The sequence below is a fragment of the Stegostoma tigrinum genome, chromosome 23 (genome assembly GCF_030684315.1).
Source record: "Stegostoma tigrinum isolate sSteTig4 chromosome 23, sSteTig4.hap1, whole genome shotgun sequence".
In the NCBI taxonomy this organism is placed as follows: domain Eukaryota; kingdom Metazoa; phylum Chordata; class Chondrichthyes; order Orectolobiformes; family Stegostomatidae; genus Stegostoma; species Stegostoma tigrinum.
In genome coordinates, this window is record NC_081376.1 from 37,885,386 (window position 1) to 37,909,344 (window position 23,959).

Sequence of the window (23,959 nt, forward strand, 5' to 3'; positions counted from 1 at the left end):
TTCCAATTCAAATCTATTTAGCTGTGCTCCATGGGTCATTCTTCTGCCCCTGAGCCAAAAGGCTGTAATTTCATGATGTCCTTGAGCAACTTGAACTTATATGTGAGATCAGTAAGAAAGTATTTGCACTGTCAGAGGGGTTTCCTTTCAGATGAGAAATTAAACTGAGGCCCGGATTTCACTTTCAGTTGGACAGAAATGATATTAAAGAGACCACTGATCATTGATAATGAAATGTGAGGCTGGATGAACACAGCAGGCCCAGCAACATCTCAGGAGCACAAAAGCTGACGTTTCGGGCCTAGACCCTTCATCAGAGAGGGGGATGGGGTGAGGGTTCTGGAATAAATAGGGAGAGAGGGGGAGGCGGACCGAAGATGGAGAGAAAAGAAGATAGGTGGAGAGGAGAGTATAGGTGAGGAGGCAGGGAGGGGATAGGTCAGTCCAGGGAAGACGGACAGGTCAAGGAGGTGGGATGAGGTTAGTAGGTAGGAGATGGAGGTGTGGCTTGGGGTGGGAGGAAGGGATGGGTGAGAGGAAGAACAGGTTAGGGAGGCAGAGACAGATTGGACTGGTTTTGGGATGCAGTGGATGGAGGGCAAGAGCTGGGCTGGTTGTGTGGTGCAGTGGGGGGAGGGGACGAACTGGGCTGGTTTTGCAATGCGGTGGGGGAAGGGGAGATTTTGAATCTGGTGAAGTCCACATTGATACCATTGGGCTGCAGGGTTCCCAAGCGGAATATGAGTTGCAGTTCCTGCAACCTTCAGGTGGCATCGTTGTGGCACTGCAGGAGGCTCATGATGGACATATCGTCTAAAGAATGGGAGGGGGAGTGGAAATGGTTTGCGACTGAGAGGTGCAGTTGTTTATTGCAAACCGAGCAGAGGTGTTCTGCAAAGCGGTCCCCAAGCCTCCGCTTGGTTTCCCCAATGTAGAGAAAGCCATACCGGGTACAATGGATACAGTATACCACATTGGCAGATGTGCAGGTGAACCTCTGCGTAATGTGGAAAGTCATCTTGGGGCCTGGGATAGGGGTGAGGGAGGAGGTGTGGGGGCAAGTGTAGCATTTCCTGCGGTTGCAGGGGAAGGTGCCGGGTGTGGTGGGGTTGGAGGGCAGTGTGGAGCGAACAAGGGAGTCACGGAGAGAGTGGTCTCTCCGGAAAGCAGACAGGGGTGGGGATGGAAAAATGTCTTGGGTGGTGGGGTTGGATTGTAGATGGCGGAAGTGTCGGAGGATGATGCGTTGTATCCGGAGGTTGGTGGGGTGGTGTGTGAGAACGAGGGGGATCCTCTTTGGGTGGTTGTGGCGGGGGCAGGGTGTGAGGCATGTGTTGCGGGAAATGCGGGAGACGCGGTCAAGGGCGTTCTCGACCACTGTGGGGGGAAAGTTGCGGTCCTTGAAGAACTTGGACATCTGGGATGTGCGGGAGTGGAATGCCTCATCGTGGGAGCAGATGTGGCAGAGGCAAAGGAATTGGGAATAGGGGATGGAATTTTTGCAGGAGGGTGGGTGGGTGGGAGGAGGTGTAATCTAGGTAGCTGTGGGAGTCAGTGGGCTTGAAATGGACATCAGTTACAAGCTGGTTGCCTGAGATGGAGACTGAGAGGTCCAGGAAGGTGAGGGATGTGCTGGAGATGGCCCAGGTGAACTGAAAGTTGGGGTGGAAGGTGTTGGTGAAGTGGATGAACTGTTCGAGCTCCTCTGGGGAGCAAGAGGCGGTGCCGATACAGTCATCAATGTAACGGAGGAAGAGGTGGGGTTTGGAGTCTGTGTAGGTGCGGAAGAGGGACTGTTCCACGTAACCTACAAAGAGGCAGGCATAGCTGGGGCCCATGCGGGTGCCCATGGCCACCCCTTAGCCTCTTCCGCTCCTACACAGGCCCCAAACCCCACCTCTTCCTCCGTTACATTGATGACTGTATCGGCGCCGCCTCTTGCTCCCCAGAAGAGCTCGAACAGTTCATCCACTTCACCAACACCTTCCACCCCAACCTTCAGTTCACCTGGGCCATCTCCAGCACATCCCTCACCTTCCTGGACCTCTCAGTCTCCATCTCAGGCAACTAGCTTGTAACTGATGTCCATTTCAAGCCCACTGACTCCCACAGCTACCTAGATTACACCTCCTCCCACCCACCCACCCTCCTGCAAAAATTCCATCCCCTATTCCCAATTCCTTTGCCTCTGCCACATCTGCTCCCACGATGAGGCATTCCACTCCCGCACATCCCAGATGTCCAAGTTCTTCAAGGACCGCAACTTTCCCCCCACAGTGGTCGAGAACGCCCTTGACCGCGTCTCCCGCATTTCCCGCAACACATGCCTCACACCCCGCCCCTGCTACAACCGCCCAAAGAGGATCCCCCTCGTTCTCACACACCACCCCACCAACCTCCGGATACAACGCATCATCCTCCGACACTTCCGCCACCTACAATCCGACCCCACCACCCAAGACATTTTTCCATCCCCACCCCTGTTTGCTTTCCGGAGAGACCACTCTCTCCATGACTCCCTTGTTCGCTCCACACTGCCCTCCAACCCCACCACACCCGGCACCTTCCCCTGCAACCGCAGGAAATGCTACACTTGCCCCCACACCTCCTCCCTCACCCCTATCCCAGGCCCCAAGATGACTTTCCACATTACGCAGAGGTTCACCTGCACATCTGCCAATGTGGTATACTGTATCCATTGTACCCGGTATGGCTTCCTCTACGTTGGGGAAACCAAGCAGGGGCTTGGGGACCGCTTTGCAGAACACCTCTGCTCGGTTTGCAATAAACAACTGCTCCTCCCAGTCGCAAACCATTTCCACTCCCCCTCCCATTCTTTAGATGACATGTCCATCATGGGCCTCCTGCAGTGCCACAACGATGCCACCTGAAGGTTGCAGGAACTGCAACTCATATTCCGCTTGGGAACCCTGCAGCCCAATGGTATCAATGTGGACTTCACCAGATTCAAAATCTCCCCTTCCCCCACCGCATTGCAAAACCAGCCCAGTTCGTCCCCTCCCCCCACTGCACCACACAACCAGCCCAGCTCTTGCCCTCCATCCACTGCATCCCAAAACCAGTCCAATCTGTCTCTGCCTCCCTAACCTGTTCTTCCTCTCACCCATCCCTTCCTCCCACCCCAAGCCGCACCTCCATCTCCTACCTACTAACCTCATCCCACCTCCTTGACCTGTCCGTCTTCCCTGGACTGACCTATCGCCTCCCTGCCTCCTCACATATACTCTCCTCTCCACCTATCTTCTTTTCTCTCCATCTTCGGTCCGCCTCCCCCTCTCTCCCTATTTATTCCAGAACCCTCAACCCATCCCCCTCTCTGATGAAGGGTCTAGGCCCGAAACGTCAGCTTTTGTGCTCCTGAGATGTTGCTGGGTCTGCTGTGTTCATCCAGCCTCACATTTCATTATCTTGGATTCTCCAGCATCTGCAGTTCCCATTACCACTGATCATTGAGGTGTTCCCCCATTCCCTGGTCAATTTTTATTCTTGAATCAATCAGTGAAATAAAAGAACTGTTAATTGTATTATTGCTCTTTTTGAATCTTATTGTGTGCTAATTGGTTGCCTTTTTAAAATTTCTTCATTTAAAGGGAACGTCAGGATTTGTTAACCATCCCTCGTGAAGATTATGATAAGCCAGAATTGGACATGGGCAATTGACACAAGCCTGGCCAATGACAGTCACATCCTGGAGACAATTTAAAAAAAGAACGTGGCTGTTAACTTGCACAAACTACAGCATGCTTTTCTACATTACAACAGTAGCAAAATGTACAGTGGAAAGATCTTTGGTACACTCTGAGGTCATGAAAGGCAGGCAAATTCTGTCACATAATCATTCTGTGTTGTGTGACTCTGTTTTACCGAAGCTCGTCTGATGCTTTCCCAAAGGTTATTGATTTTGTCTCTTGATATTTGGCCAGCAGGTTGCAACATTGCCCCAACTCTTTTTCATTTCATAATATTATACTTTGTCAGCTGCATTGCCATTGGAGATGTATTCTCATTGCCAGTGTTAGCTCCATCAAGAAATGTGGTTGATTTTTAGTGTTAAGATTCACTATTTGGTGACTGATGTTAATGTTTTGTCAACAACAGATTTAAGGGATTGGATCAACAGGATTGAAGGGGCAGAGAGAAAAGAGGAGTTGAGGCCATAGGCAAATCAGCCATGATTTAATTCAATAGGGGAGCACATTTGATGGTCTGAATGGCTATTCCTGCTAGTTCTCGTGATCTTCTGTGTTTGTGTTTTAAAGATGGAGTCACAAATCTTTAGACACCAAATTATAACCTGATCAGCTTCATACCACTGGATATTTGAGGCTGGGGGATTGAAGCACAGAAACAAGGAGCAGCGACAGGGCAGTCGGCCCTTGGAACTGCTGCAACTTTCAGTCTGATCATAGCAAAACCTTGATCTCAATGCTAAATTCCCATATTATCTTCTCAATCCTGAATGCCTTTGAAATCTAAAAATGCATTTATCTGTTTCCCAAACATATTTGGAGGGTTGGCATCCACAGTCTGACATTGAGACTGCGCTAAACAGCGAGATTAGATAGAAATACTGTGAGCATTTATGTCTAGCTCAGAGGACAGAGCACAAAAAAGCAGAGCAAGGCAAAGACATTGTGAGCATTGAAGTAGATGCAAAATGAGTGAGCACTTCCAGACCAAGAAGGACCCTGAGATGCAGATGATACCCTCAGAATATTGCTAGAATTGACTCACTTCCTGACTCTATAATGGTACTAGTACCACATGGTACTAGTCAGGAATGTGATGAAATACCGTACCTGGTTGAATGTCACTCCAACAAGACTCAAAAGTGTTGACACCATCCTAGAAGAAGCAGCCTGCTTGATTGGCAACACATCCACAATCAGCCAGTGTCTACACACCATCACTCAGCAGCAGCAGTATGTACCATCTACAAGAATCACTGCAGAAATTCATCAATGATACTCAACACCTTTCAAACCTACGACCGCTCCCATTCAGAAGGACAAGGGCAGCAGATATGTGAGAACACCACTACCTGTAAGATTCGCTCCAAGACATTTACCATCCTGATGTGGAAATGCATCCTTGTTTCTTCACTGTTTTTGGATCAAAATACTGAATCCTGTCTCTGATGGCATTGTGGGTCTATCTACAGCGTGTGGACAGCAGTGGCTCCAAAAGGCAGCTCAACATCACCGTGATAACAAGGTGTAGAGCTGGATGAATGCAGCAGGCCAAGCATCATATTAGGAGCAGGAAAGCTGACGTTTTGGGCCTAGACCCTTTTCTGATGAAGCTGTGCACCATGTTATCTCGGATTCTCCAGCATCTGCACTTCTAATTATCTCTCTCAACATCACCTCAAGGGCAACCAAGCATAGGTAATCAAATGTCGGTCAGGCAGGGACTCCCATGTCCTTCGATTGATTGAATAAATAAATAACAGGCAATTTAATAGGTGTCAATAAATCTCTTCTTTCTTACGCGCAAGTGTTGCCTCCCTGTTCAAAACGTGTTTGGAGAATGGGACTTCAGTTTCTCTGCATTGTGAATTTCCTTTCTGCTGACTTTGCCTCATTTTCCGAACAGATTCCGCAACACAAGCCTCGTTCACAAGTGAGTAGATTCGGTCCTTTGATTTGTTTAAAAAACTTTTTTTTTAACCCCAGGTGTTCTATCGCTAAGTGAGAGATGGTGTTTACAGTTGAGAAATTGGATTTTTGGGAGGGACTACGTTTTCTTTCCGGCCTTCCTTTGGTTTAAAAACCATTGACACCGACTGCAGTGAAGTACATAACAAGGCTTCGATAAGGGACAGTTCACATAATCAGAGAGCAACAATTTAACACCATCCCGACCAGTGTGAGATTTTCCTTTTTGCAGCTGTTCAGTGCAGGAGCTGAGTTTGAATAGAAACTGCAGCATCTCTTGTGGCTAGTTTCAAATTCAGGATGTCAGGTTGCAAATGTTTTCCCTGTCAATGCTGTCACCCTGGTGCTGCTGGGAGTTCTGACCATTATCATCCTGCTGTATTTCAACAACGGCTTAAAAACTCCCGGAGTCAGTAACTTCCCCCCGGGACCCCCTCCTCACCCGTTGATCGGGAACCTGCACATGTTGGATCTGAAGGGGCTGAACAAATCTTTGATGAAGGTAAGACGGAGTTAGACTCGGACAGTAAATCAGAGACCTCGTTTGCTCTTTGCCATTTCTGTTCAGCGCTTGGGGATGTGAATTTCTGCACTGAATGTGGAATATCAATGCATGTTATTGTCACTGTACCGAACCAACCAGAATCCAACTGATATTACCTAGAAATTGACACCATGTTGGGCAGATAATGGAACTGGGTGTAATGTTGCCCTGGACCCTCACCACTGATATCAGTGGGTGTGTCTGAGTATTTAATATTAGTCAGGGCCGAAAAGGCTCCACGAATGAACTGGGACAAAAACGGAAGTAAGAAACGACTTTAATTAAATGTCCTTTGGAAGCAGGAGACCATGTTCTTCTGCCACTCCACTGTCCAACAGTTGCACAATTCTCTAAGGCATCAGTAGGCCTGACATTTTCCATCTCCAGGAATAGTGGTGTGCAGCCTGGGTGTGTGGTCCGTTGAACAGTCTGAAAGGTCACTGGTGTGGTGAAATGGAGATATCAGCTGAGGCAACTTTCACTGCTATGAGACCAACTTCCTCCAGCAGATCATCCAGACTGTAACCTCCTGCAGCCTTACACGTTAAATTTGCATCTCTCCCTCAAACACTTAATTCTCCAGTTTTAAACCACAAGATTACAGGTTTATTGGGATTTAATCTCAAAACATGCTTTCCATCACAGGGTTTCTGAAACCAACAGCGGAAGCGTAAGACCAATGTGGTGAGAGATGGCTCAGGTACTGGCCTGTCTCATGGTGACTGAGTCAAGATCTAGCTGAAGGTATATGGATGGTATAGTAGAGGGAGAGGGAGCAGGATGTTATTGAGAATGTTGCATTGTATTTGAGTGATATGCTGACAGACTTGAATACAACTCGAGATAGGGTGAGGTGTAAGAAATGGATCTGAAGCTGATGCCTTTGAAAATTGTCATGCATAAACTTGTGATAATTGGTTGTGTAAACCTTTTCTTGAAGCTATCTGAGAAATATGGCAAAGTGTTTAGCGTCAAGCTGGGATCCACAACTACAGTGGTGCTGACTGGCTATGAAGCAGTGAAGGATGCCCTCGTGAACAACGCAGATGAATTTGCAGAAAGAGCACACCTCCCAATATTTCAAGAAAATTTGAAAGGATATGGTAATTTACATCTTTAGCTTCACTGTTGTAAATTTTGTGAGTTAAAATCAGGCTGTATTCTGTCACTGAACAATCAATACTTCTCAGGACTTGACAAAGATTAGATTTTTTGAGGCGTTATGTTTCAAAAACCTTCAGAAAATGAATAAAAAGATGACTACCAGTGTTCAGTAACTCCCTGCAATTTCTAAAACATATGGTTGTACTTAATTGTGCAATATCTGAAAATGATAGCTGTTATATGACCATTTGTGATGTTAACATGGGGATGTTTAGTAAATACATTTGGCATCCTATTTTGCATGATTCTTACAGAGATATGAATGATAATACACAAAGGTTATATTGGAGGATTGGGAACATAACTTGTTCTGACACCAAGTGAGACCTTGAATCATGTGTAAAATAACTTGCCTTTGCCTTACGTTTCTGAATACCTTCCGTGAACAGAAGCCTATTGACCTCTGTTTAATCTTAATAATTGACCCAGTGTCAACTGAGATTCATCTTACATGAAGCTAGGTAGTATGAAAGAACTTAAATTCTGGCATGGACCATCTAGGCCAAATAACTTGTTTCTGTGCTGTAAATTCAATGCAGGTTTGTATTTGTAGACAAAGCAATGACATACATATATGATCCTAATATCTCTGGTAATAATATTCAGTCTTCTTAAATTTTAAATTCAAATTATTTGTCAACTTAACCAGTTAAATGCAAATATTTTTATGTTTGACACTTTTAATGACTTTTCAAATGATAAAGCATTTATGCACATAATGGTATTGTGAATTCAGGCATTTTGTATTCGACCATCAATCCCATGTTGAGATTAAGACAGCATGAAGTAGTATGGGTAGCCCACTGCATTGTGAGACAATGTATTCACAGCTATGGCACAATCAGTAGCTTTCTTGTCTCAGTCAGATAAAATGGGCGCAAATTCCACCTCAGAGATTCAAACATCTTATCCTTGTTAACACTCGCAGTTGGTGGAGTAATGCTCTTTTGTCAAAGGTACACTTAATGAAGTTCCCATCTTCTTTCCTTAATGGGCACAAGATGTCTCAAGTCATTTTAAAGTGGCGCACTGTTTTCATGGTGTCCTAGCTGCTATGTTCTGAGGGAAGAGTAAAAAAAATTAGGCGTGCCTTCACTCAAATTTAGACAGTTATGTGGTGATCTGATTGATGTCTTTAAGATATAAACAGAAAAATGGTAGATGAAGTTAAACGACTTCCATGGGTTGGAGATTGTAAAACTAGGGGGCATCATCTGAGATGTGGGTCAGACTATTCAGGAGAAATGTTCAGAAGAACAAATGATGGCAGATGTCGGGAACTCTCTTCCACAAACAGGAATTGTTGCTGGATCAGTTGTTAATTTTAAATCTGAAATAGGTGAATCTCTGTGAAGCAATGGAGTCAGGCCACAGATCAGCCAGGATCTCATTGAATTTTGGAATACACTTGAGGGGCAGAATAGCCTCCTTTTCATCCAATGTTACTATATTCCTATTTGTCCCCAGATTTACATCTGAAAAGTAAATAATTTGTGGAAGCTTCCGGTGAATAAGTTGGTGACCATACTTCTAAATTAGAATAGTCACTGCACCTGAAAAATAACTCAGCGACTGAAGTATTTAGGATGCCCACAGGTCACCCATTGAAATGTACTGCAGAAATATTGCACTATGCCAATGCAAACCTTTCTCAGTTCATTGTGCTTAATTTCCCACAAAGACGTGCCCTCAATTCTTACAAGAAATTTGTCATTTAAAATGAATATTGCAAAAGTCACATTATTTGATTAATTCTGATGGATTGAATTTAAGGTCTTATTTTTGGTCATGGGGAATCATGGAAGCAAATGCGAAGATTTACCCTCACCACGTTACGAAATTTTGGAATGGGGAAAAATACCATTGAAGACAAAATAATTGAGGAATCAGATTTTCTGGTAAAAATGATTGATTCTCATAAAGGTGAGTTTGTGCAAGGTAAACAAACAGATTTACCATTGTTTCTATTCTTTGTGTGTTTTATGTATGAATGCAGATGTACATTAAAGAATCACAGAAACCTATATCACCTTTGCATATGGAAGGAATTTGAAAAATTCTGGTGAGAGTGTCTGCTATCTCCTGTCTATCTTCCTTTAACAGCCAAGGTAACAAGCTTCAGGGCCTTACCTGAAGAGCTGTGCAACTCTGATTTCCTGTAAAGGGTCAATGCACGATTGAGAGTGATCTTTAAAATTTATTTTGCAGGCCAACCGTTTAATCCAACTCTCCAACTGAGTTGTGTTGTGGCCAATGTAATTTGCTCTATAGTTTTTGGTGACAGATTTGACTATGAGGATGAAAAGTTTGTCAGCTTAACATCGATGAAAATGAAAACATTCAACTTATTGGTTCACCTATAGTCCACGTAAGTCTTATCTTTCATTTGAATAGTAATACATTCCAGAATAGATCATTTGCAACTTGCAATAATTGGAAAGGGTCTGTCAGTGGAGCCTTAGTAAACCCGTGGTGCAGTGTAATTGGATGTTAATTGCCCGGTTAAGGCCCTTGACTGGACTGAGGGCAGGCATTCTGCAAGGGTGGCAATGTCGTCCATAGACTTTTACAGCCTCCTGTGACTGCAAATGTGCGAACAAAACTGTACCCTACAACTCAGCTTTGAATAGGTTCAATATGGAATCCAGTATTGAATTCCAATATCTAAAAACACTTTGAGAAAAGAAATCACTCGACATCGATGTTTGAAATGAGGTATGAACTCTTATTTTCATAGTTTACAGTCCTGTTTCCAAATACTTTGACAAGTGAAAATATCTGCTCAACTACCTTGTCAAGCTGCCTGAGAATTTTGAGTTTCAGAAAGATACTTATTATTCATTAAACCTAAACCATAGGTCCCACCTTTGCACGTTTGTCCTTGTGAGACAGTCCATTTATCTCAGAAATTCAACTGACAAATCTTCTCTGAAACTCCTCCAACTGAAATAAAACGCTCTTTACGTAAGGAACGGTACACAGCATCTGAGGTGTGGTGTCATAAACAAATAAATGATTCCACATCTTCATGTCCCACGTTCCAGCCCTTAGCCCATAGCCTTGAGTGTATTGACATTTCAGTGCATATTCACATACTTATTAAAGGTTGTGCTGTTTCCGATCTCAACTACATCCGCAGGCTATGTATTCAAGATTCCCAATATCCTCTGAAATCCTCCCTAAACCTTCTGCCATTCACTCTTCACTAAGGGGGACAGCTGCTTTCTATCCAGCCTCTCCATACCCCTTGGGAATTTTATGCACCTCAGTCAGATCCACCCTCATTCTTCTGTATAAGAGTGGTGGAGGGATGAATGTTTGATGCTTTGGTCTGTATGGCATTGACCTTCTTGAGTGTTGTTGGAGTTGCACTCATCCAGGAAGGTAGGGAGTATTCCATTGTACTCGTGTGGCACGTATTTGAGGAACATATCACATGTTTGCTGCATATTTGCATGTATTTGAAACATTGCTGTGTGAACCAAGAGACACTTATGGGAATAACAGGAAGTCACTGCAAAAGTGGTTTCACCGCAAATGTGATGGTAATATCTGTGCTGATTTCATAGGCTCCAATTTGAGAAGTTCTCAACGATGGAAGCATAACTGAGTGGCTATGAGTTTGAGCTCAGTGATGAACTAATTAAATTGACAAAGATTGTCAATGGTCTGAACGGTATTCTATTGCTCCTGTTTTGAAAAGAGTAAATGTTACGAGTCTAAAAGAGGCACCTTTTGGGGATAGCCATTCAAAAGCATTAATGCACAGTGTGCATAGTTTGCACGCACTAATATCACATCAAATTTCTGCCTGGTGATCACACAGAATACATTTCAGGAATTATGCCATAGAATCATACACCAAAGAAGGCGATCGCTTGGACCAGTGTTCCCAAGCCAACTCTTTTGAAAGAGTTATGCAGTCACTCCAAGTCACTTCCTCATTCCATAATTGTTCAAGTTGTTTGCTTCAAGTATTTATCCAATTCACCTTTGAAAGATATTATATATTTTAGGCAGCTCTTTCACACATTGCACAATGATAACTATTGTAAGTACCTATTATTAGTCACAATGTTTAAAAACACAATATATCTAGCAAAAATTCATAATGTTTCATCTGTCACTTTTTTAAAATTGACAAGTCAGTACATGTGAGCAGATAATTGGTTTGCTTTGATATTTACATCAGTAGCATGACATTGTTTGATTCTGAAGGTGTACAATGCATTTCCACTCCTGAGATTCCTTCCAGGATTGCACAATAAGGTTTTCACCAACGTAGAGCAGAATGTTGAATTGCTCGAAGGCTTCTTCAAGGAAAATCGTCAGAAATTTGATTGCAATGACCTGAGGAGCTTTATTGATGCATTCATGTTCAGACAACAGAAGGTAAAAACTCCGCTTTCTTTTTAAGTGCATTGTCGCTTTTCTAAAGTTACATTTTTGTATTTCAGAAAAAACGGTCAACTTTCTTCAGTGCAGTATTGGCATGATAGGGTGAATAGACTCCTTCGATGCAAATGTATATGATTCTAGGTAAAGGCTGTGAACAGGCTCATTCCTTTTAGAAAGAAAGAACTGCATTTGCACAGTAACTTTCATAACCGCAAGATACCCCGAAGAACATAACAGCTGATGAAGCAGTTTTGAAGTGTCGTTTCTTTTCTGATCTGGAGTTGTCCAACATCAATAGAACCTGGCCAGAACCACATTATAATATTGATTGCATTACGAAAATCACTTTATTGATTTCAAAATGCTTTGGGACGTTTTCAGATCTTGAAAGGCGCAATACAAAAGATTGTTTTTTGCTGTATATCGACTGAAAGGCAGTCAGTGCCTCAAAGTAACATCTTATCCAAGTGACTGCATCTTTGACAGTGCAGCATTCCTGAATCTATTCACCCCATCATGCCAATACTGCACTGAAGAAAGTTGACCTTTTTTTCTGAAATACATAAATGTAACTTTAGATTAGCGACAATGCACTTAAAAAGAAAGCGGAGTTTTTACCTTCTGTTGTCTGAACATGAATGCATCAATAAAGCTCCTCAGCTCATTGCAATCGAATTTCTGACTGGAATAAACAAGCTGGTGCCTCATGTTCTTGGCCCCTAGTCTGTGCTGCAATACCCAATAATGAGTGTGCCGGGTTAATTATGCATCATAGCACATACAGTACAGGACCCAATACAATTCTGTGCAATTGAATTCTTAATTTTGCTTTTAGGAATCGGACAACCCGAATTCATATTTCCATGAAGACAACTTACTCTGCACAACGATTAACCTGTTTGCAGCAGGGATGGAGACCATCTCAGCCACACTTCGTTGGGGAATGCTTCTGATGATGAAATATCCAGAGATCCAGAGTAAGAAGCACTCTTATTAATTCCACTCTGGAGCTGACCTTGTTGTATGATTTTCAATGTCTCATTTTCTCCATTTACCACTGTTGAGATTTTGAACTTGTTTGTACATATCATGACACTACTTACAATGACATTAAAAACATGTTTGTTTTGCAGAAAAGGTTCATGAGGAAATTACCAGAGTTATTGGATCGGAACGACCACCCAGAATTGAAGATCGGAAAGATTTGCCTTACACTGATGCAGTGATCCATGAAATCCAGAGGTTTGGTGATGTTGTACCACTGAGCATTCCACGTGAAACAACAGTGGATGTAAATTTCAGAGGTTACTTCATTCCAAAGTTAACCTTGGGAACTATTATTCTGACACTTAATGAAGGTTGTCTGAGAAAGAGAAAAGCTGTCATGGTTACATTTGGTGCACTCCACAACATTGGAACCTAAGTAACTATCTCATTAACTTTTCTATGGAGAGAGATTTAGAGTGGATGTTTGGATTTTCTTTTCACTCAGTGGGCAGCTGGAGCGAATCTGGAACTCACCATCTGTAAAGATGAACCCTCATAACATTTAAGGAAATTTCAGCTGTATACTTGCATTGCCAAGGCATACCAGGCTGCAGGCTAAATGTTGGAGAATGGGATTAGAATAGTTAGGTACTTGGTTTTGACTGAATCAGACTCACTGAGCTGAAGGATATTTTTCTGTGTTGTAGACTTGTCTGACTCTAGTTTGTGACGAATATAGGTATGATGAAACATATCAGAGCATTTCATTAGTAAAGTTGCAAATTACTGTTTGATTACTAACAGAGAAAGGAGAGTGGGAATAATTATACAGCTCTGTTTTATCAAAAAGCAGAGCAGATTAAGAGGCTGATTGGTCCCCCACTCCTAATTTGTGCATTTATGTGGCTCAAAACCAGTGGGCAAAATGTCTCCTCTTTTTCTGCATCATTCTGTTGGATTTTACTGTAAAACAATAGAAAGAACAGAGAAGAAGGGAGATTAAAGTGATTTTCTTTAACAGCAACAACTTGTATTTGCTTAATAATAGAATGTGAGGCTGGATGAACACAGCAGGCCAAGCAGCATCTCAGGAGCACAAAAGCTGATGTTTCGGGCCTAGACCCTTCATCAGAGAGGGGGATGGGGAAAGAGAACTGGAATAAATAGGGAGAGAGGGGGAGGCGGACCGAAGATGGAGAGTAAAGAAGATAGGTGGAGAGAGTATAAGTGAGGAGGTAGGGAGGGGATAGGTCAGTCCAGGGAAGACGGACAGGTCAAGGAGGTGGGATGAGGTTAGTAGGTAGATGGGGGTGCGGCTTCGGGTGGGAGGAAGGGATGGGTGAGAGGAAGAACAGGTTAGGGAGGCAGAGACAGGTTGGACTGGTTTTGGGATGCAGTGGGTGGGGGGGAAGAGCTGGGCTGGTTGTGTGGTGCAGTGGGGGGAGGGGACGAACTGGGCTGGTTTAGGGATGCGGTGGGGGATGGGGAGATTTTGAAACTGGTGAAGTCCACATTGATACCATATGGCTGCAGGATTCCCAGGCGGAATATGAGTTGCTGTTCCTGCAACCTTCAGGTGGCATCATTGTGGCAGTGCAGGAGGCCCATGATGGACATGTCATCTAGAGAATGGGAGGGGGAGTGGAAATGGTTTGCGACTGGGAGGTGCAGTTGTTTGTTGCGAACTGAGTGGAGGTGTTCTGCAAAGCGGTCCCCAAGCCTCCGCTTGGTTTCCCCGATGTAGAGGAAGCCGCACCGGGTACAGTGGATGCAGTATACCACATTGGCAGATGTGCAGGTGAACCTCTGCTTAATGTGGAATGTCATCTTGGGGCCTGGGATAGGGGTGACGGAGGAGGTGTGGGGGCAAGTGTAGCATTTCCTGTAGCCACCCCCATGGGCACCCGCATGGGCCCCAGCTATGCCTGCCTCTTTGTAGGTTACGTGGAACAGTCCCTCTTCCGCACCTACACAGGCCCCAAACCCCACCTCTTCCTCCGGTACATTGATGACTGTATCGGCGCCGCCTCTTGCTCCCCAGAGGAGCTCGAACAGTTCATCCACTTCACCAACACCTTCCACCCCAACCTTCAGTTCACCTGGGCCATCTCCAGCACATCCCTCACCTTCCTGGACCTCTCAGTCTCCATCTCAGGCAATCAGCTTGTAACTGATGTCCATTTCAAGCCCACCGACTCCCACAGCTACCTAGAATACACCTCCTCCCACCCACCCTCCTGCAAAAATTCCATCCCCTATTCCCAATTCCTCCGACTCCACCGCATCTGCTCCCAATATAAGACATTCCACTCCCGCACATCCCAGATGTCCAAGTTCTTTAAGGACCGCAATTTTCCCCCCACAGTGATCGAGAACGCCCTTGACCGCGTCTCCCATATTTCCCGCAACACATCCCTCACACCCCGCCCCCGCCACAACCTCCCTAAGAGGATCCCCCTCGTTCTCACACACCACCCTACCAACCTCCGGATACAACGCATCATCCTCCGACACTTCCGCCATTTACAATCCGACCCCACCACCCAAGACATTTTTCCATCCCCACCCCTGTCTGCTTTCCGGAGAGACCACTCTCTCCGTGACTCCCTTGTTCGCTCCACACTGCCCTCCAACCCCACCACACCCGGCACCTTCCCCTGCAACCGCAGGAAATGCTACACTTGCCCCCACACCTCCTCCCTCACCCCTATCCCAGGCCCCAAGATGACATTCCACATTAAGCAGAGGTTCACCTGCACATCTGCCAATGTGGTATACTGCATCCACTGTACCCGGTGCGGCTTCCTCTACATTGGGGAAACCAAGCGGAGGCTTGGGGACCGCTTTGCAGAACACCTCCGCTCAGTTCGCAACAAACAACTGCACCTCCCAGTCGCAAACCATTTCCACTCCCCCTCCCATTCTCTAGATGACATGTCCATCATGGGCCTCCTGCACTGCCACAATGATGCCACCCGAAGGTTGCAGGAACTGCAACTCATATTCCGCCTGGGAATCCTGCAGCCATATGGTATCAATGTGGACTTCACCAGTTTCAAAATCTCCCCTTCCCCTACTGCATCCCTAAACCAGCCCAGTTCGTCCCCTCCCCCCACTGCACCACACAACCAGCCCAGCTCTTCCCCCCCACCCGCTGCATCCCAAAACCAGTCCAACCTGTCTCTGCCTCCCTAACCGGTTCTTCCTCTCACCCATCCCTTCCTCCCACCCGAAGCCGCACCCCCATCTACCCCCATAACCTCATCCCACCTCCTTGACCTGTCCGTCTTCCCTGGACTGACCTATCCCCTCCCTACCTCCCCACCTATATTCTCTCCACCTATCTTCTTTACTCTCCATCTTCGGTCCGCCTCCCCCTCTCTCCCTATTTATTCCAGTTCCCTCTCCCCATCCCCCTCTCTGATGAAGGCTCTAGGCCCGAAACGTCAACTTTTGTGCTCCTGAGATGCTGCTTGGCCTGCTGTGTTCATCCAGCCTCACATTCTATTATCTTGGAATTCTCCAGCATCTGCAGTTCCCATTATCTCTGATACACTTGTATTTGCTTAGTATCTTTAATATGGTAGACTGTCCTAAGAATGTGCTCAGGCTGGATACCGGAGAAATAATGGTACCGAACCATATGGGGAGGTGATATGAAAAGTGATGAAGACATGGTCAAAGAGGTCGGCTGTAAAAGAAGACTTGCATTTATATCACACTTTCTGCAACCACCAAACCTGTCAAAGCAGTTCACAGCCAACGAAATAGTTGTGAATTGAGTGCAGTCTCCATTGTGATGTCACAAATGCAGGCGGCAATAGACACTTCGCAACATCCTAAAAAAAAGACATTCACCAGAACACTGGGGATAAGTGCGGTCCTCTTCGTCAAAACAGTGTCTAATCAAAGACCATTGCTCTGGCTTTATCGCTTGTCTGCAGTGAAGGGGTAGCGGTTGTAACTTTTATGTTTCAGTCATAGGGTGGAATTGCAATCCAGGAGTGACCAATTCAGGGGTCAGTGTTGTATAGCTAAGCATGAAAGAGGGAAGAGAGATAGTCAGGTTGAGGAGATTAGAAAGGGAACTTCCAGAGCTTAGAGTGTGGGCAGCTAAAAGCACAGTGGAGCGATTAAAGATGTCAAAGATGCAAGAGTCTGAATTTAAATGAACGCTGTGTTTAACTTACTGGTATGATTGTTACTTAACAACTGTGCACATAATTTTATTAATGTGTTTTGAATTGATTTAATTTAATTTATTATTTTCACATGTACTGAGGTACAGCGAAAAATGTTGTTTTGTGAGCTAAGCAGACAAACCATACCTTTCATAGCTACATCAGAGGAATAGAACAGAATGCAAACGAGAATGTTACAATGATAGTTCTGTTCGTAAATTTGATAACAGTGGGTAAGAAGGTATTTTTAAATCTGTTGGCATGTGTGTCCAAAATGTTGTATCTTCTGCCAGATGGAAGAAGGTGGAAGAGATTAGGGGAGGGCTGTTTGATTTGGTGGCTGCTTTCTTGAGGCAGTGGGAAGTGTAGACAGGGTCAATGGAAGGAAACCTGGTGATCATGATGGATTAAAAAGAATAGAGAATCATACACTGATTATGTTTTCAATATTTTCAGGGAACCCTTGTGATTCCGTTGCTGTCCTCTTGTACTGTATGATAAAACCCAATGGGAGAAACCAGATGAGTTCAACCCATCTCACTTTCTGAATGCCGAGGGCAAGTTTGTGAAGAGAGATGCCTTCATGCCTTTCTCTGCAGGTAAAGCATCTTATTAACTTTTAAGTTATATATGGTGGGAATTTTCCCTCACTGTCCAAGACAGTATAAAAAGTTAGAAGTGCAGCAGAAGGCAATTCTTTTCCATTAAGTTAATTTTGTTGCAATGTGGTAAGTTGTGTTGCTGCAAAGGGATGAGATATGGTCAAAATAGAATCCAATTCAACCTCTGTGTATACAACTTTTAACCAGGGGAGTGAGCAGTCAGGATTGGGAATCCAGTTACTTAAGACTGTCAAAACCTACACTGGCTTGCAAATGCAAGACCAGCTATCAAAACACAGACTGGGAACTGATGGAAGTAAAGTTATTAAAAATGCATTGTTCCAATTTTAGGGTATTGTGAGTGCATCACACCAATGTCTTTGGGTTTTGGTCCTGTTGAAATGTGGGGAAATATGGCAGCACAGTGTTTCAGTGGTTAGCACTGTTACCTCATGGCACCATGGACCTGTGGTTGATTCCACCCTTGGGCAACTGTCTTTGTGGAGTTTGCCCATTCTCCCTGTGTGTCTGTTATCCCCATCGGGAGCTCTGGTTTAGTTCCATAATCCAAAGATGTGCAGGTCCCTTGCTGTCTAGTGATGTGCAGGATGGGTGGTTGAGCGATCAGAAATTCAGAATTACAGGGATAGGGTGGAGGGGTGGGTCTGGCTGGGATGCTCTTGGGTGGCTCAGTGTTGACTCGATGGGCTGAATAGCTTGCTCCTGCACTGTATGGATTGGATGATTCTCGGATCAACATTACATCTGAAATATCGTCATTCTGACATTGACAAACACTGTACTGCAGCAGAGATAATGGGAACTGCAGATGCTGGAGATTCCAAGATAATAAAATGTGAGGCTGGATGAACACAGCAGGCCAAGCAGCATCTCAGGAGCACAAAAGCTGACGTTTCGGGCCTAGACCCTTCGGGTCTAGGCCCGAAACGTCAGCTTTTGTGCTCCTGAGATGCTGCTTGGCCTGCTGTGTTCATCCAGCCTCACATTTTATTATACTGTACTGCAGCAGGTGTGTTTGGGATGGTGGCAGGCTTCTGGAATGTTGTTGGAACTGAACACGTCCGGGTAGCTCGGAAATATTCTTTCACACGAGAGAGAAACAGAGTTAATATTTTGAGTCTGGCATGAGTTGTTCAGAACTAAAAGGTGTTGGATTGTGTTCGCTTTTATATTTTTGACAGAGAGCAAAGGAGCAGGGAGCATTGGTAACGGGGGTGAAAGGGAAAAAGGCATTTAAAATAGGTGTAAATTGAAGATCAAAAGGGAGAGAATGGTTCCTGTCCATACATGCTACCAGACCCACTGAGTTCCTCCAGCATTTTCTTTGTGTGTTTCCAATTTCCGGCATCTGTAGTAATTTGCTTTAAATTGCAGTTGAACATGATCTGTCAGGTTCCTGCCCTCGAAGGTGATCAGTCTCTCAACATTAAGTCGTTCCTGTGTTGACTACATTCCTCTTACAAAGATACTGTATCTTTAGTTTCAGACAATAGACTATCAACTGTCTCATTCTCCCCATAGTTTGTGACATTGATATTTCTTGCAGTAAATATTACCAATTTTAACTTTATTTTTGCAGTCCTTAAGGGCTTGTATCCCAAATTGTCTATTTTTTAGGGTGATTGCTCTAACCTCAGAACCATGGCAGGCATCTTCTTAGGTTATTTAATTTAATTTGAATTTGAAGAGATATGAAATAGTGCACATGTTCACGACAAGTTTGTGTTAGAACTATAATGTCATATTTCAGAAATTCAATTGTCTTCAAATATAACTGTTTGTTTCAAGACCCGTTTTGACATATTGTAGCATTGTGTTCTTTGCAGGTCGGAGGGCTTGCGCTGGAGAGACGCTGGCGAAAATGGAATTGTTCCTGTTCTTTACCACTTTGATACAAAAATTTACTTTTCAAGTTCCACCCAATGTCAGTGAACTGAAACTTGAGTCTGGTGTAGGTGGAACTTCATTCCCAAAGTACCCATATGTGTGTGCTGTGCGTCGCTGATGTAACCACTTCACTCATGATTTACCTGATCTCCTGTTTCGTGGATCAGTTTCATTATTCAATGGCTGTTATGTTTGATCTTTGATCTGCTTGCTGGGTTTGCTGGATTTGGTTTCCTGTTGGACTGCAGTGAAAAAATTATCTCTCCAGCCCTGACTGGACAGTGAGTGGGCATCACCTGAGGAGCAGAGATAACATGGTGTGAAGCTGGATAAACACAGCAGGCCAAGCAGACCAAGAGGAGCAGGAAAGCTAACGTTTTGGTCGAGACCCTTCTTCAGAAAAGGGGGACGGGAAGGTGGCTCTGAAATAAGTAGTGAGCGAGGGAGGCGGTGAGAGAAGGTGGATAGTGGAGCAGAAAAATCAGCTTTCCTGCTCCTGTAATGCTGTTTGGCCTGTTGTGTTCATCCAGCTTCACACCGTGTTATCTCAGATTCTTCAGCATTGGCAGTTTCTATTACCTGAGGAACAGCATGTTAGACATTAAATTGCGGTTTGCGGGAATCCAAATTATGAACAGTATACAATATTCACTGATTATAAGTGATGGACATGAGGCAATTTCAGGGAAATCTATAGCCTCTTTTTGTAAATGTATCTATTATTTCATTTCTCTTATTGAGCCGAAATTATCCCCACCCTCCTGTCATGCAGCGTGTTGTTTGAAACATCTCACTACAGATTCCACAGGATAGCTCTAGGCAGATGGCATGGGGATTTAATCATCAGTTGTATGTTTCTTTAGCAAAATAAATTTATGGTGACAGAAGTATTCATCTGTGGAGAAAGAGATACTGAGCTCAGTATTTCCTCCAAAACATTTTGAAATCTACATATTCAGCAATTCTGCAGTGACTTATTCATGGATCATAATCATCTTTATTTCCTGAATGATTCTGTGACAAGAATTTAAGACTGTTTCAGTGGAGTTTAACCAACCATTTAAAAAATATTCATCTCACAGAAAAGTACTATTATAGCAGATTCTTTGTCAAGAGCAAAGATGTAAGAAAATGAATATTAGGCTAATTTAATAGGACATTCCTGTTAACTTCCTATTTCCTGGGACTTCCATGGACTGAAATTATTTTAAAAAGGCACCAGAAAGCATGGATTTAAAAATGGCACTGCATTTACCTGACCCACATGAGTTGGCTGTGTTTCATTAAACTGACGCGGATTAAACAAAATACAGTCTGAGTTAAAATTAACATTTTACCCAAGGACAATGGAACAAGTCAGCCCAGCCCACTGGGAGGCATGAAAAACTTTGGTCTCCTAGTTTACTTGTGCCATTATGAGAATCTTCAGATGTTGGAGGTGAACGACTGCGGAGAGTAATCAAATTTGCAAAGCATAACTTCAGCAGATGGAATATATAAACTAACTCCTATTTCAAGCAAGTTCCTTTTTGACAGGAGAAAGGAATGTTAGACAAGAATGAATTGTTGACCCCAATACATATCAAGAACCAATCTATCTCTGTCTTAAATGCAGTCAATGATATGGCCACGACAGCCTTCAGTGGCTGGGTCTCACCATCTGTTCCACAGACGCACCATGCTTTGGCTGAATAGATTTTTATCTCAGTTGTAAAGGTCATTCCCTTTCTCTGACTCTGTGCCCTCAGGTTCTCATGTTTTCTTCCAGTGGAAACATCTTCTCCACATCTGTTCTATTCAGGCTTCTCAGTGTTCTGTACGATTCAATGAGATACCCCCTCATCCTTGTAAATTCCATTGAATACAGACACAAAGTTTCCATTTGACAAGCCCTTCATCTCTGGGATAATTTGTGTAAATCTCCTCTTGATGCACTCCAATGCCAGCATATCCTTCCTGAGAGATATGGCCTAAAATTGCTCTCAATATTAGAAGTGTGCTCTGACCAGAGTGTAACAAACTGTCAGCAGGACATCTCGACTTTGTTCTAGAGATAATAGGAACAGCTGAGCTGGAGTCTGAGTTAACAAAGTGTGTAGCTGAATGAACACGGCAGGCCAGGTTGCAATGGAGGAGCAGGAAAGCTGACGTTTCAGGTTGGGACTCTCCTTTAGAAATGGTGGAGGGGAAGGTGGCTTGGAAATAAATTGAGAGAGAGGGAGGCAGTGATAGAAGGTGGATAGTGGAGCCGAAGGAGCGGGGAGACGACAGACAGGTCAAGGAGGTGGGGATGAAGCTTGTAAATGTAAGTGTAGGTAGGAAGTTGGGGTGGGGGTCGGTCAGTGAGGTGGGAGGGACAGGTTGGTGGGAGGAATACCAGACAGGTCAAGGAGCGGGGGAAGAAGCTTGTAGGGGTGAGTGTAATAGGATGAGCGGGTGGGGGTTGCTCAGTGAGGTGGGAGGAATTGATAGGTGGGAGAGAAAATGGACATGTCAAGGAGGCAGGGACGAGAGGGAGGACTGGTCTTGGGTTGAGTTTGGGGGTGGGGAGACTTTGAAGCTCGTAAATTCTACGTTGAGAACATTAGGTTGTAGGTTTCCAAGGCTGAATATGAGGTGCTGTTCCTCCAGTTTTTGGGTGGCATCGTTGTGACAGTGGAGAAGGCCCAGGATGCACATGTAGTCCAGGGAGTGGGAGGCAGAGTTGAAGTGATTTGCGTCTGGGAGATGTTGTTTGTCAAAAACCAAGAGTAGGTGTTCCACAAAGCGATCTCTGAGCTGCCGTTTGATCTCCTCTATGTAGAGCAGGCCACATCTGTTACAGCGGATACAACAGACCATATTAGCAGATGTGCAGGTGAACAACTGTTTAATGTGGAAGGTTTTCTCAGTGCCTGGGATGTAGATGAGGGGGCAAGTGTTGGGGCAGGCGTAGCGCTTCCTGCGGTTGCAGGGAAAGGTGCTGGTTGTGGTGGGGCTAGGATGGAAAATGGAGTGGATGAGGGAGTTGTGGAGAGAGCGGCCTCTCTGGAAGGCAAAGGGAAATGTATCATTGGTAGTGGGGTCGGATTGCAGGTGGCGGAAGTGGCGGAGAATTATATGTTGGATCCGGAGGCCAATGGGGTGATATGTGAGGACAAGGGGAATTCTGTCTATGATTTTATTGTGGGGAGGGGGTGTGACGGCTGAGGTGCGGGAAACACGAGATGCAAGTGAGGCTCGGAGATCACTCTGTAAAACACCTACGCTTGGTTTGCGACAAACAACAACACCTTCCAGTTGCGAACCACTTCAACCCCGCCTCCCACTCCCTGCATGGTATGTCCATTCTGGGCCTTCTCCTGTGTTACAACAATGCCACCTGGAAACTGGAGGAGCAACACCTCATATTGCGCCTTGGGTGCCGACAACCCCATGGTCCTAATGTGGACTTTATGAGCTTCAAAATCTCCCCACCCCGATCTCATCCCATGACCATCCCTCCCTCTCATCCCTGCTTCCTTAACCTGTCCATCTTCTCTCACTGACCAATCCCCATCAATAACTACCTGCACTCACTATCAACACCCTACCTATCTTCCCCAGCCTCACCCTTCCTCTATTTATTTTCAAGTTCGATTTCCCTCTCCCCCAATTCTGAAGAAGGGTCCTGACCTGAAAGGTCAGCTTCCCTGCTCCTCTGATGCTGCCTGACCTGCTGTATTCCTTCAGCTCCACGCTGTATTAACAGCCAATGACCTTACAGTTTACCTGTGATGTCACTCCTTTGCATTGGGCACTGATCCCTGGCCTCAATTTATCCTGTTAAAAAAACCTCAGAAACTATGAGTCAAAAAGGTGCAAACACTTGTTTGGCCTCTTCAGCCAATTCCCAGGCTGCCTCTAAATTCCCCAAACTGTATAGTCACTCAGCACGTGTCTCATTCTGGATGTGTGATCTCTCCTTCCTGACCATGCAAAGTTGATTGAATTTTCGTCATTATGTCTGAAAATGAACTGAACGTTTGGGGCAGCAGCCGTGTGATAGTTTTACGTCATTGCTTTTTGCTTGGTTTCAGTTTGCATCTCAAAATTTAATCTGATTTCCTCGTTGCAAATCCTAAATTCACAGACCAACTGACGGCAGCTGACACTGTCAGGAATGTAAAAGAATTGCTTCCTTTACTGCAGCTCAAATAAAAGCACAGTTTAGATCAAATGCCACAGAAAATCTTTGCGGATCAACCAAAGTGCAAGTGAACAATTGCACCAACAAGAGCAGTTTATGCAAAGAATTTGTTTCAAACAATTGGATCTGAGATTCCCTCTTAATTTCCCATCAGTGAGATGGTGGCAGAGGAAGACACTCGAATCGGAGCCCCTCTGCTTTGCCTCAGTGATAATGGGAACTGCAGATGCTAGAGAATCCAAGATAACACAGTGTGGAGCTGGATGAACACAGCAGGGCAAGCAGCATCTCAGGAGCATAAAAGCTGACGTTTCGGGCGTAGAGCCTTC

The 23,959-nt window shown here is 44.7% G+C and overlaps 2 protein-coding genes across 2 annotated transcripts in view; both read left to right on the top strand.

Annotated features, from left to right (window-relative positions):
• Positions 1-3,957, top strand: part of LOC125462220 (cytochrome P450 2G1-like) — a 31,204-nt gene extending 27,247 nt beyond the window's left edge. The window contains exon 4 of the mRNA XM_059654074.1: positions 3,612-3,957. Within this exon, the coding sequence (XP_059510057.1) occupies positions 3,612-3,644 (33 nt within the window). The 3' untranslated portion in view covers positions 3,645-3,957. The remainder of the gene's footprint in view (positions 1-3,611) is intronic.
• Positions 3,958-5,550: 1,593 nt separating this feature from the next.
• LOC125462436 (cytochrome P450 2K1-like) lies at positions 5,551-21,776 on the top strand. The gene is given in 10 exon segments (XM_059653873.1): positions 5,551-5,643; positions 5,941-6,180; positions 7,163-7,325; positions 9,160-9,309; positions 9,595-9,711; positions 9,714-9,754; positions 12,620-12,761; positions 12,918-13,104; positions 17,409-17,551; positions 19,402-21,776. Coding segments are annotated over 10 exon segments (1,455 nt in total). The 3' UTR covers positions 19,581-21,776.
• Positions 21,777-23,959: the final 2,183 nt, after the last annotated feature.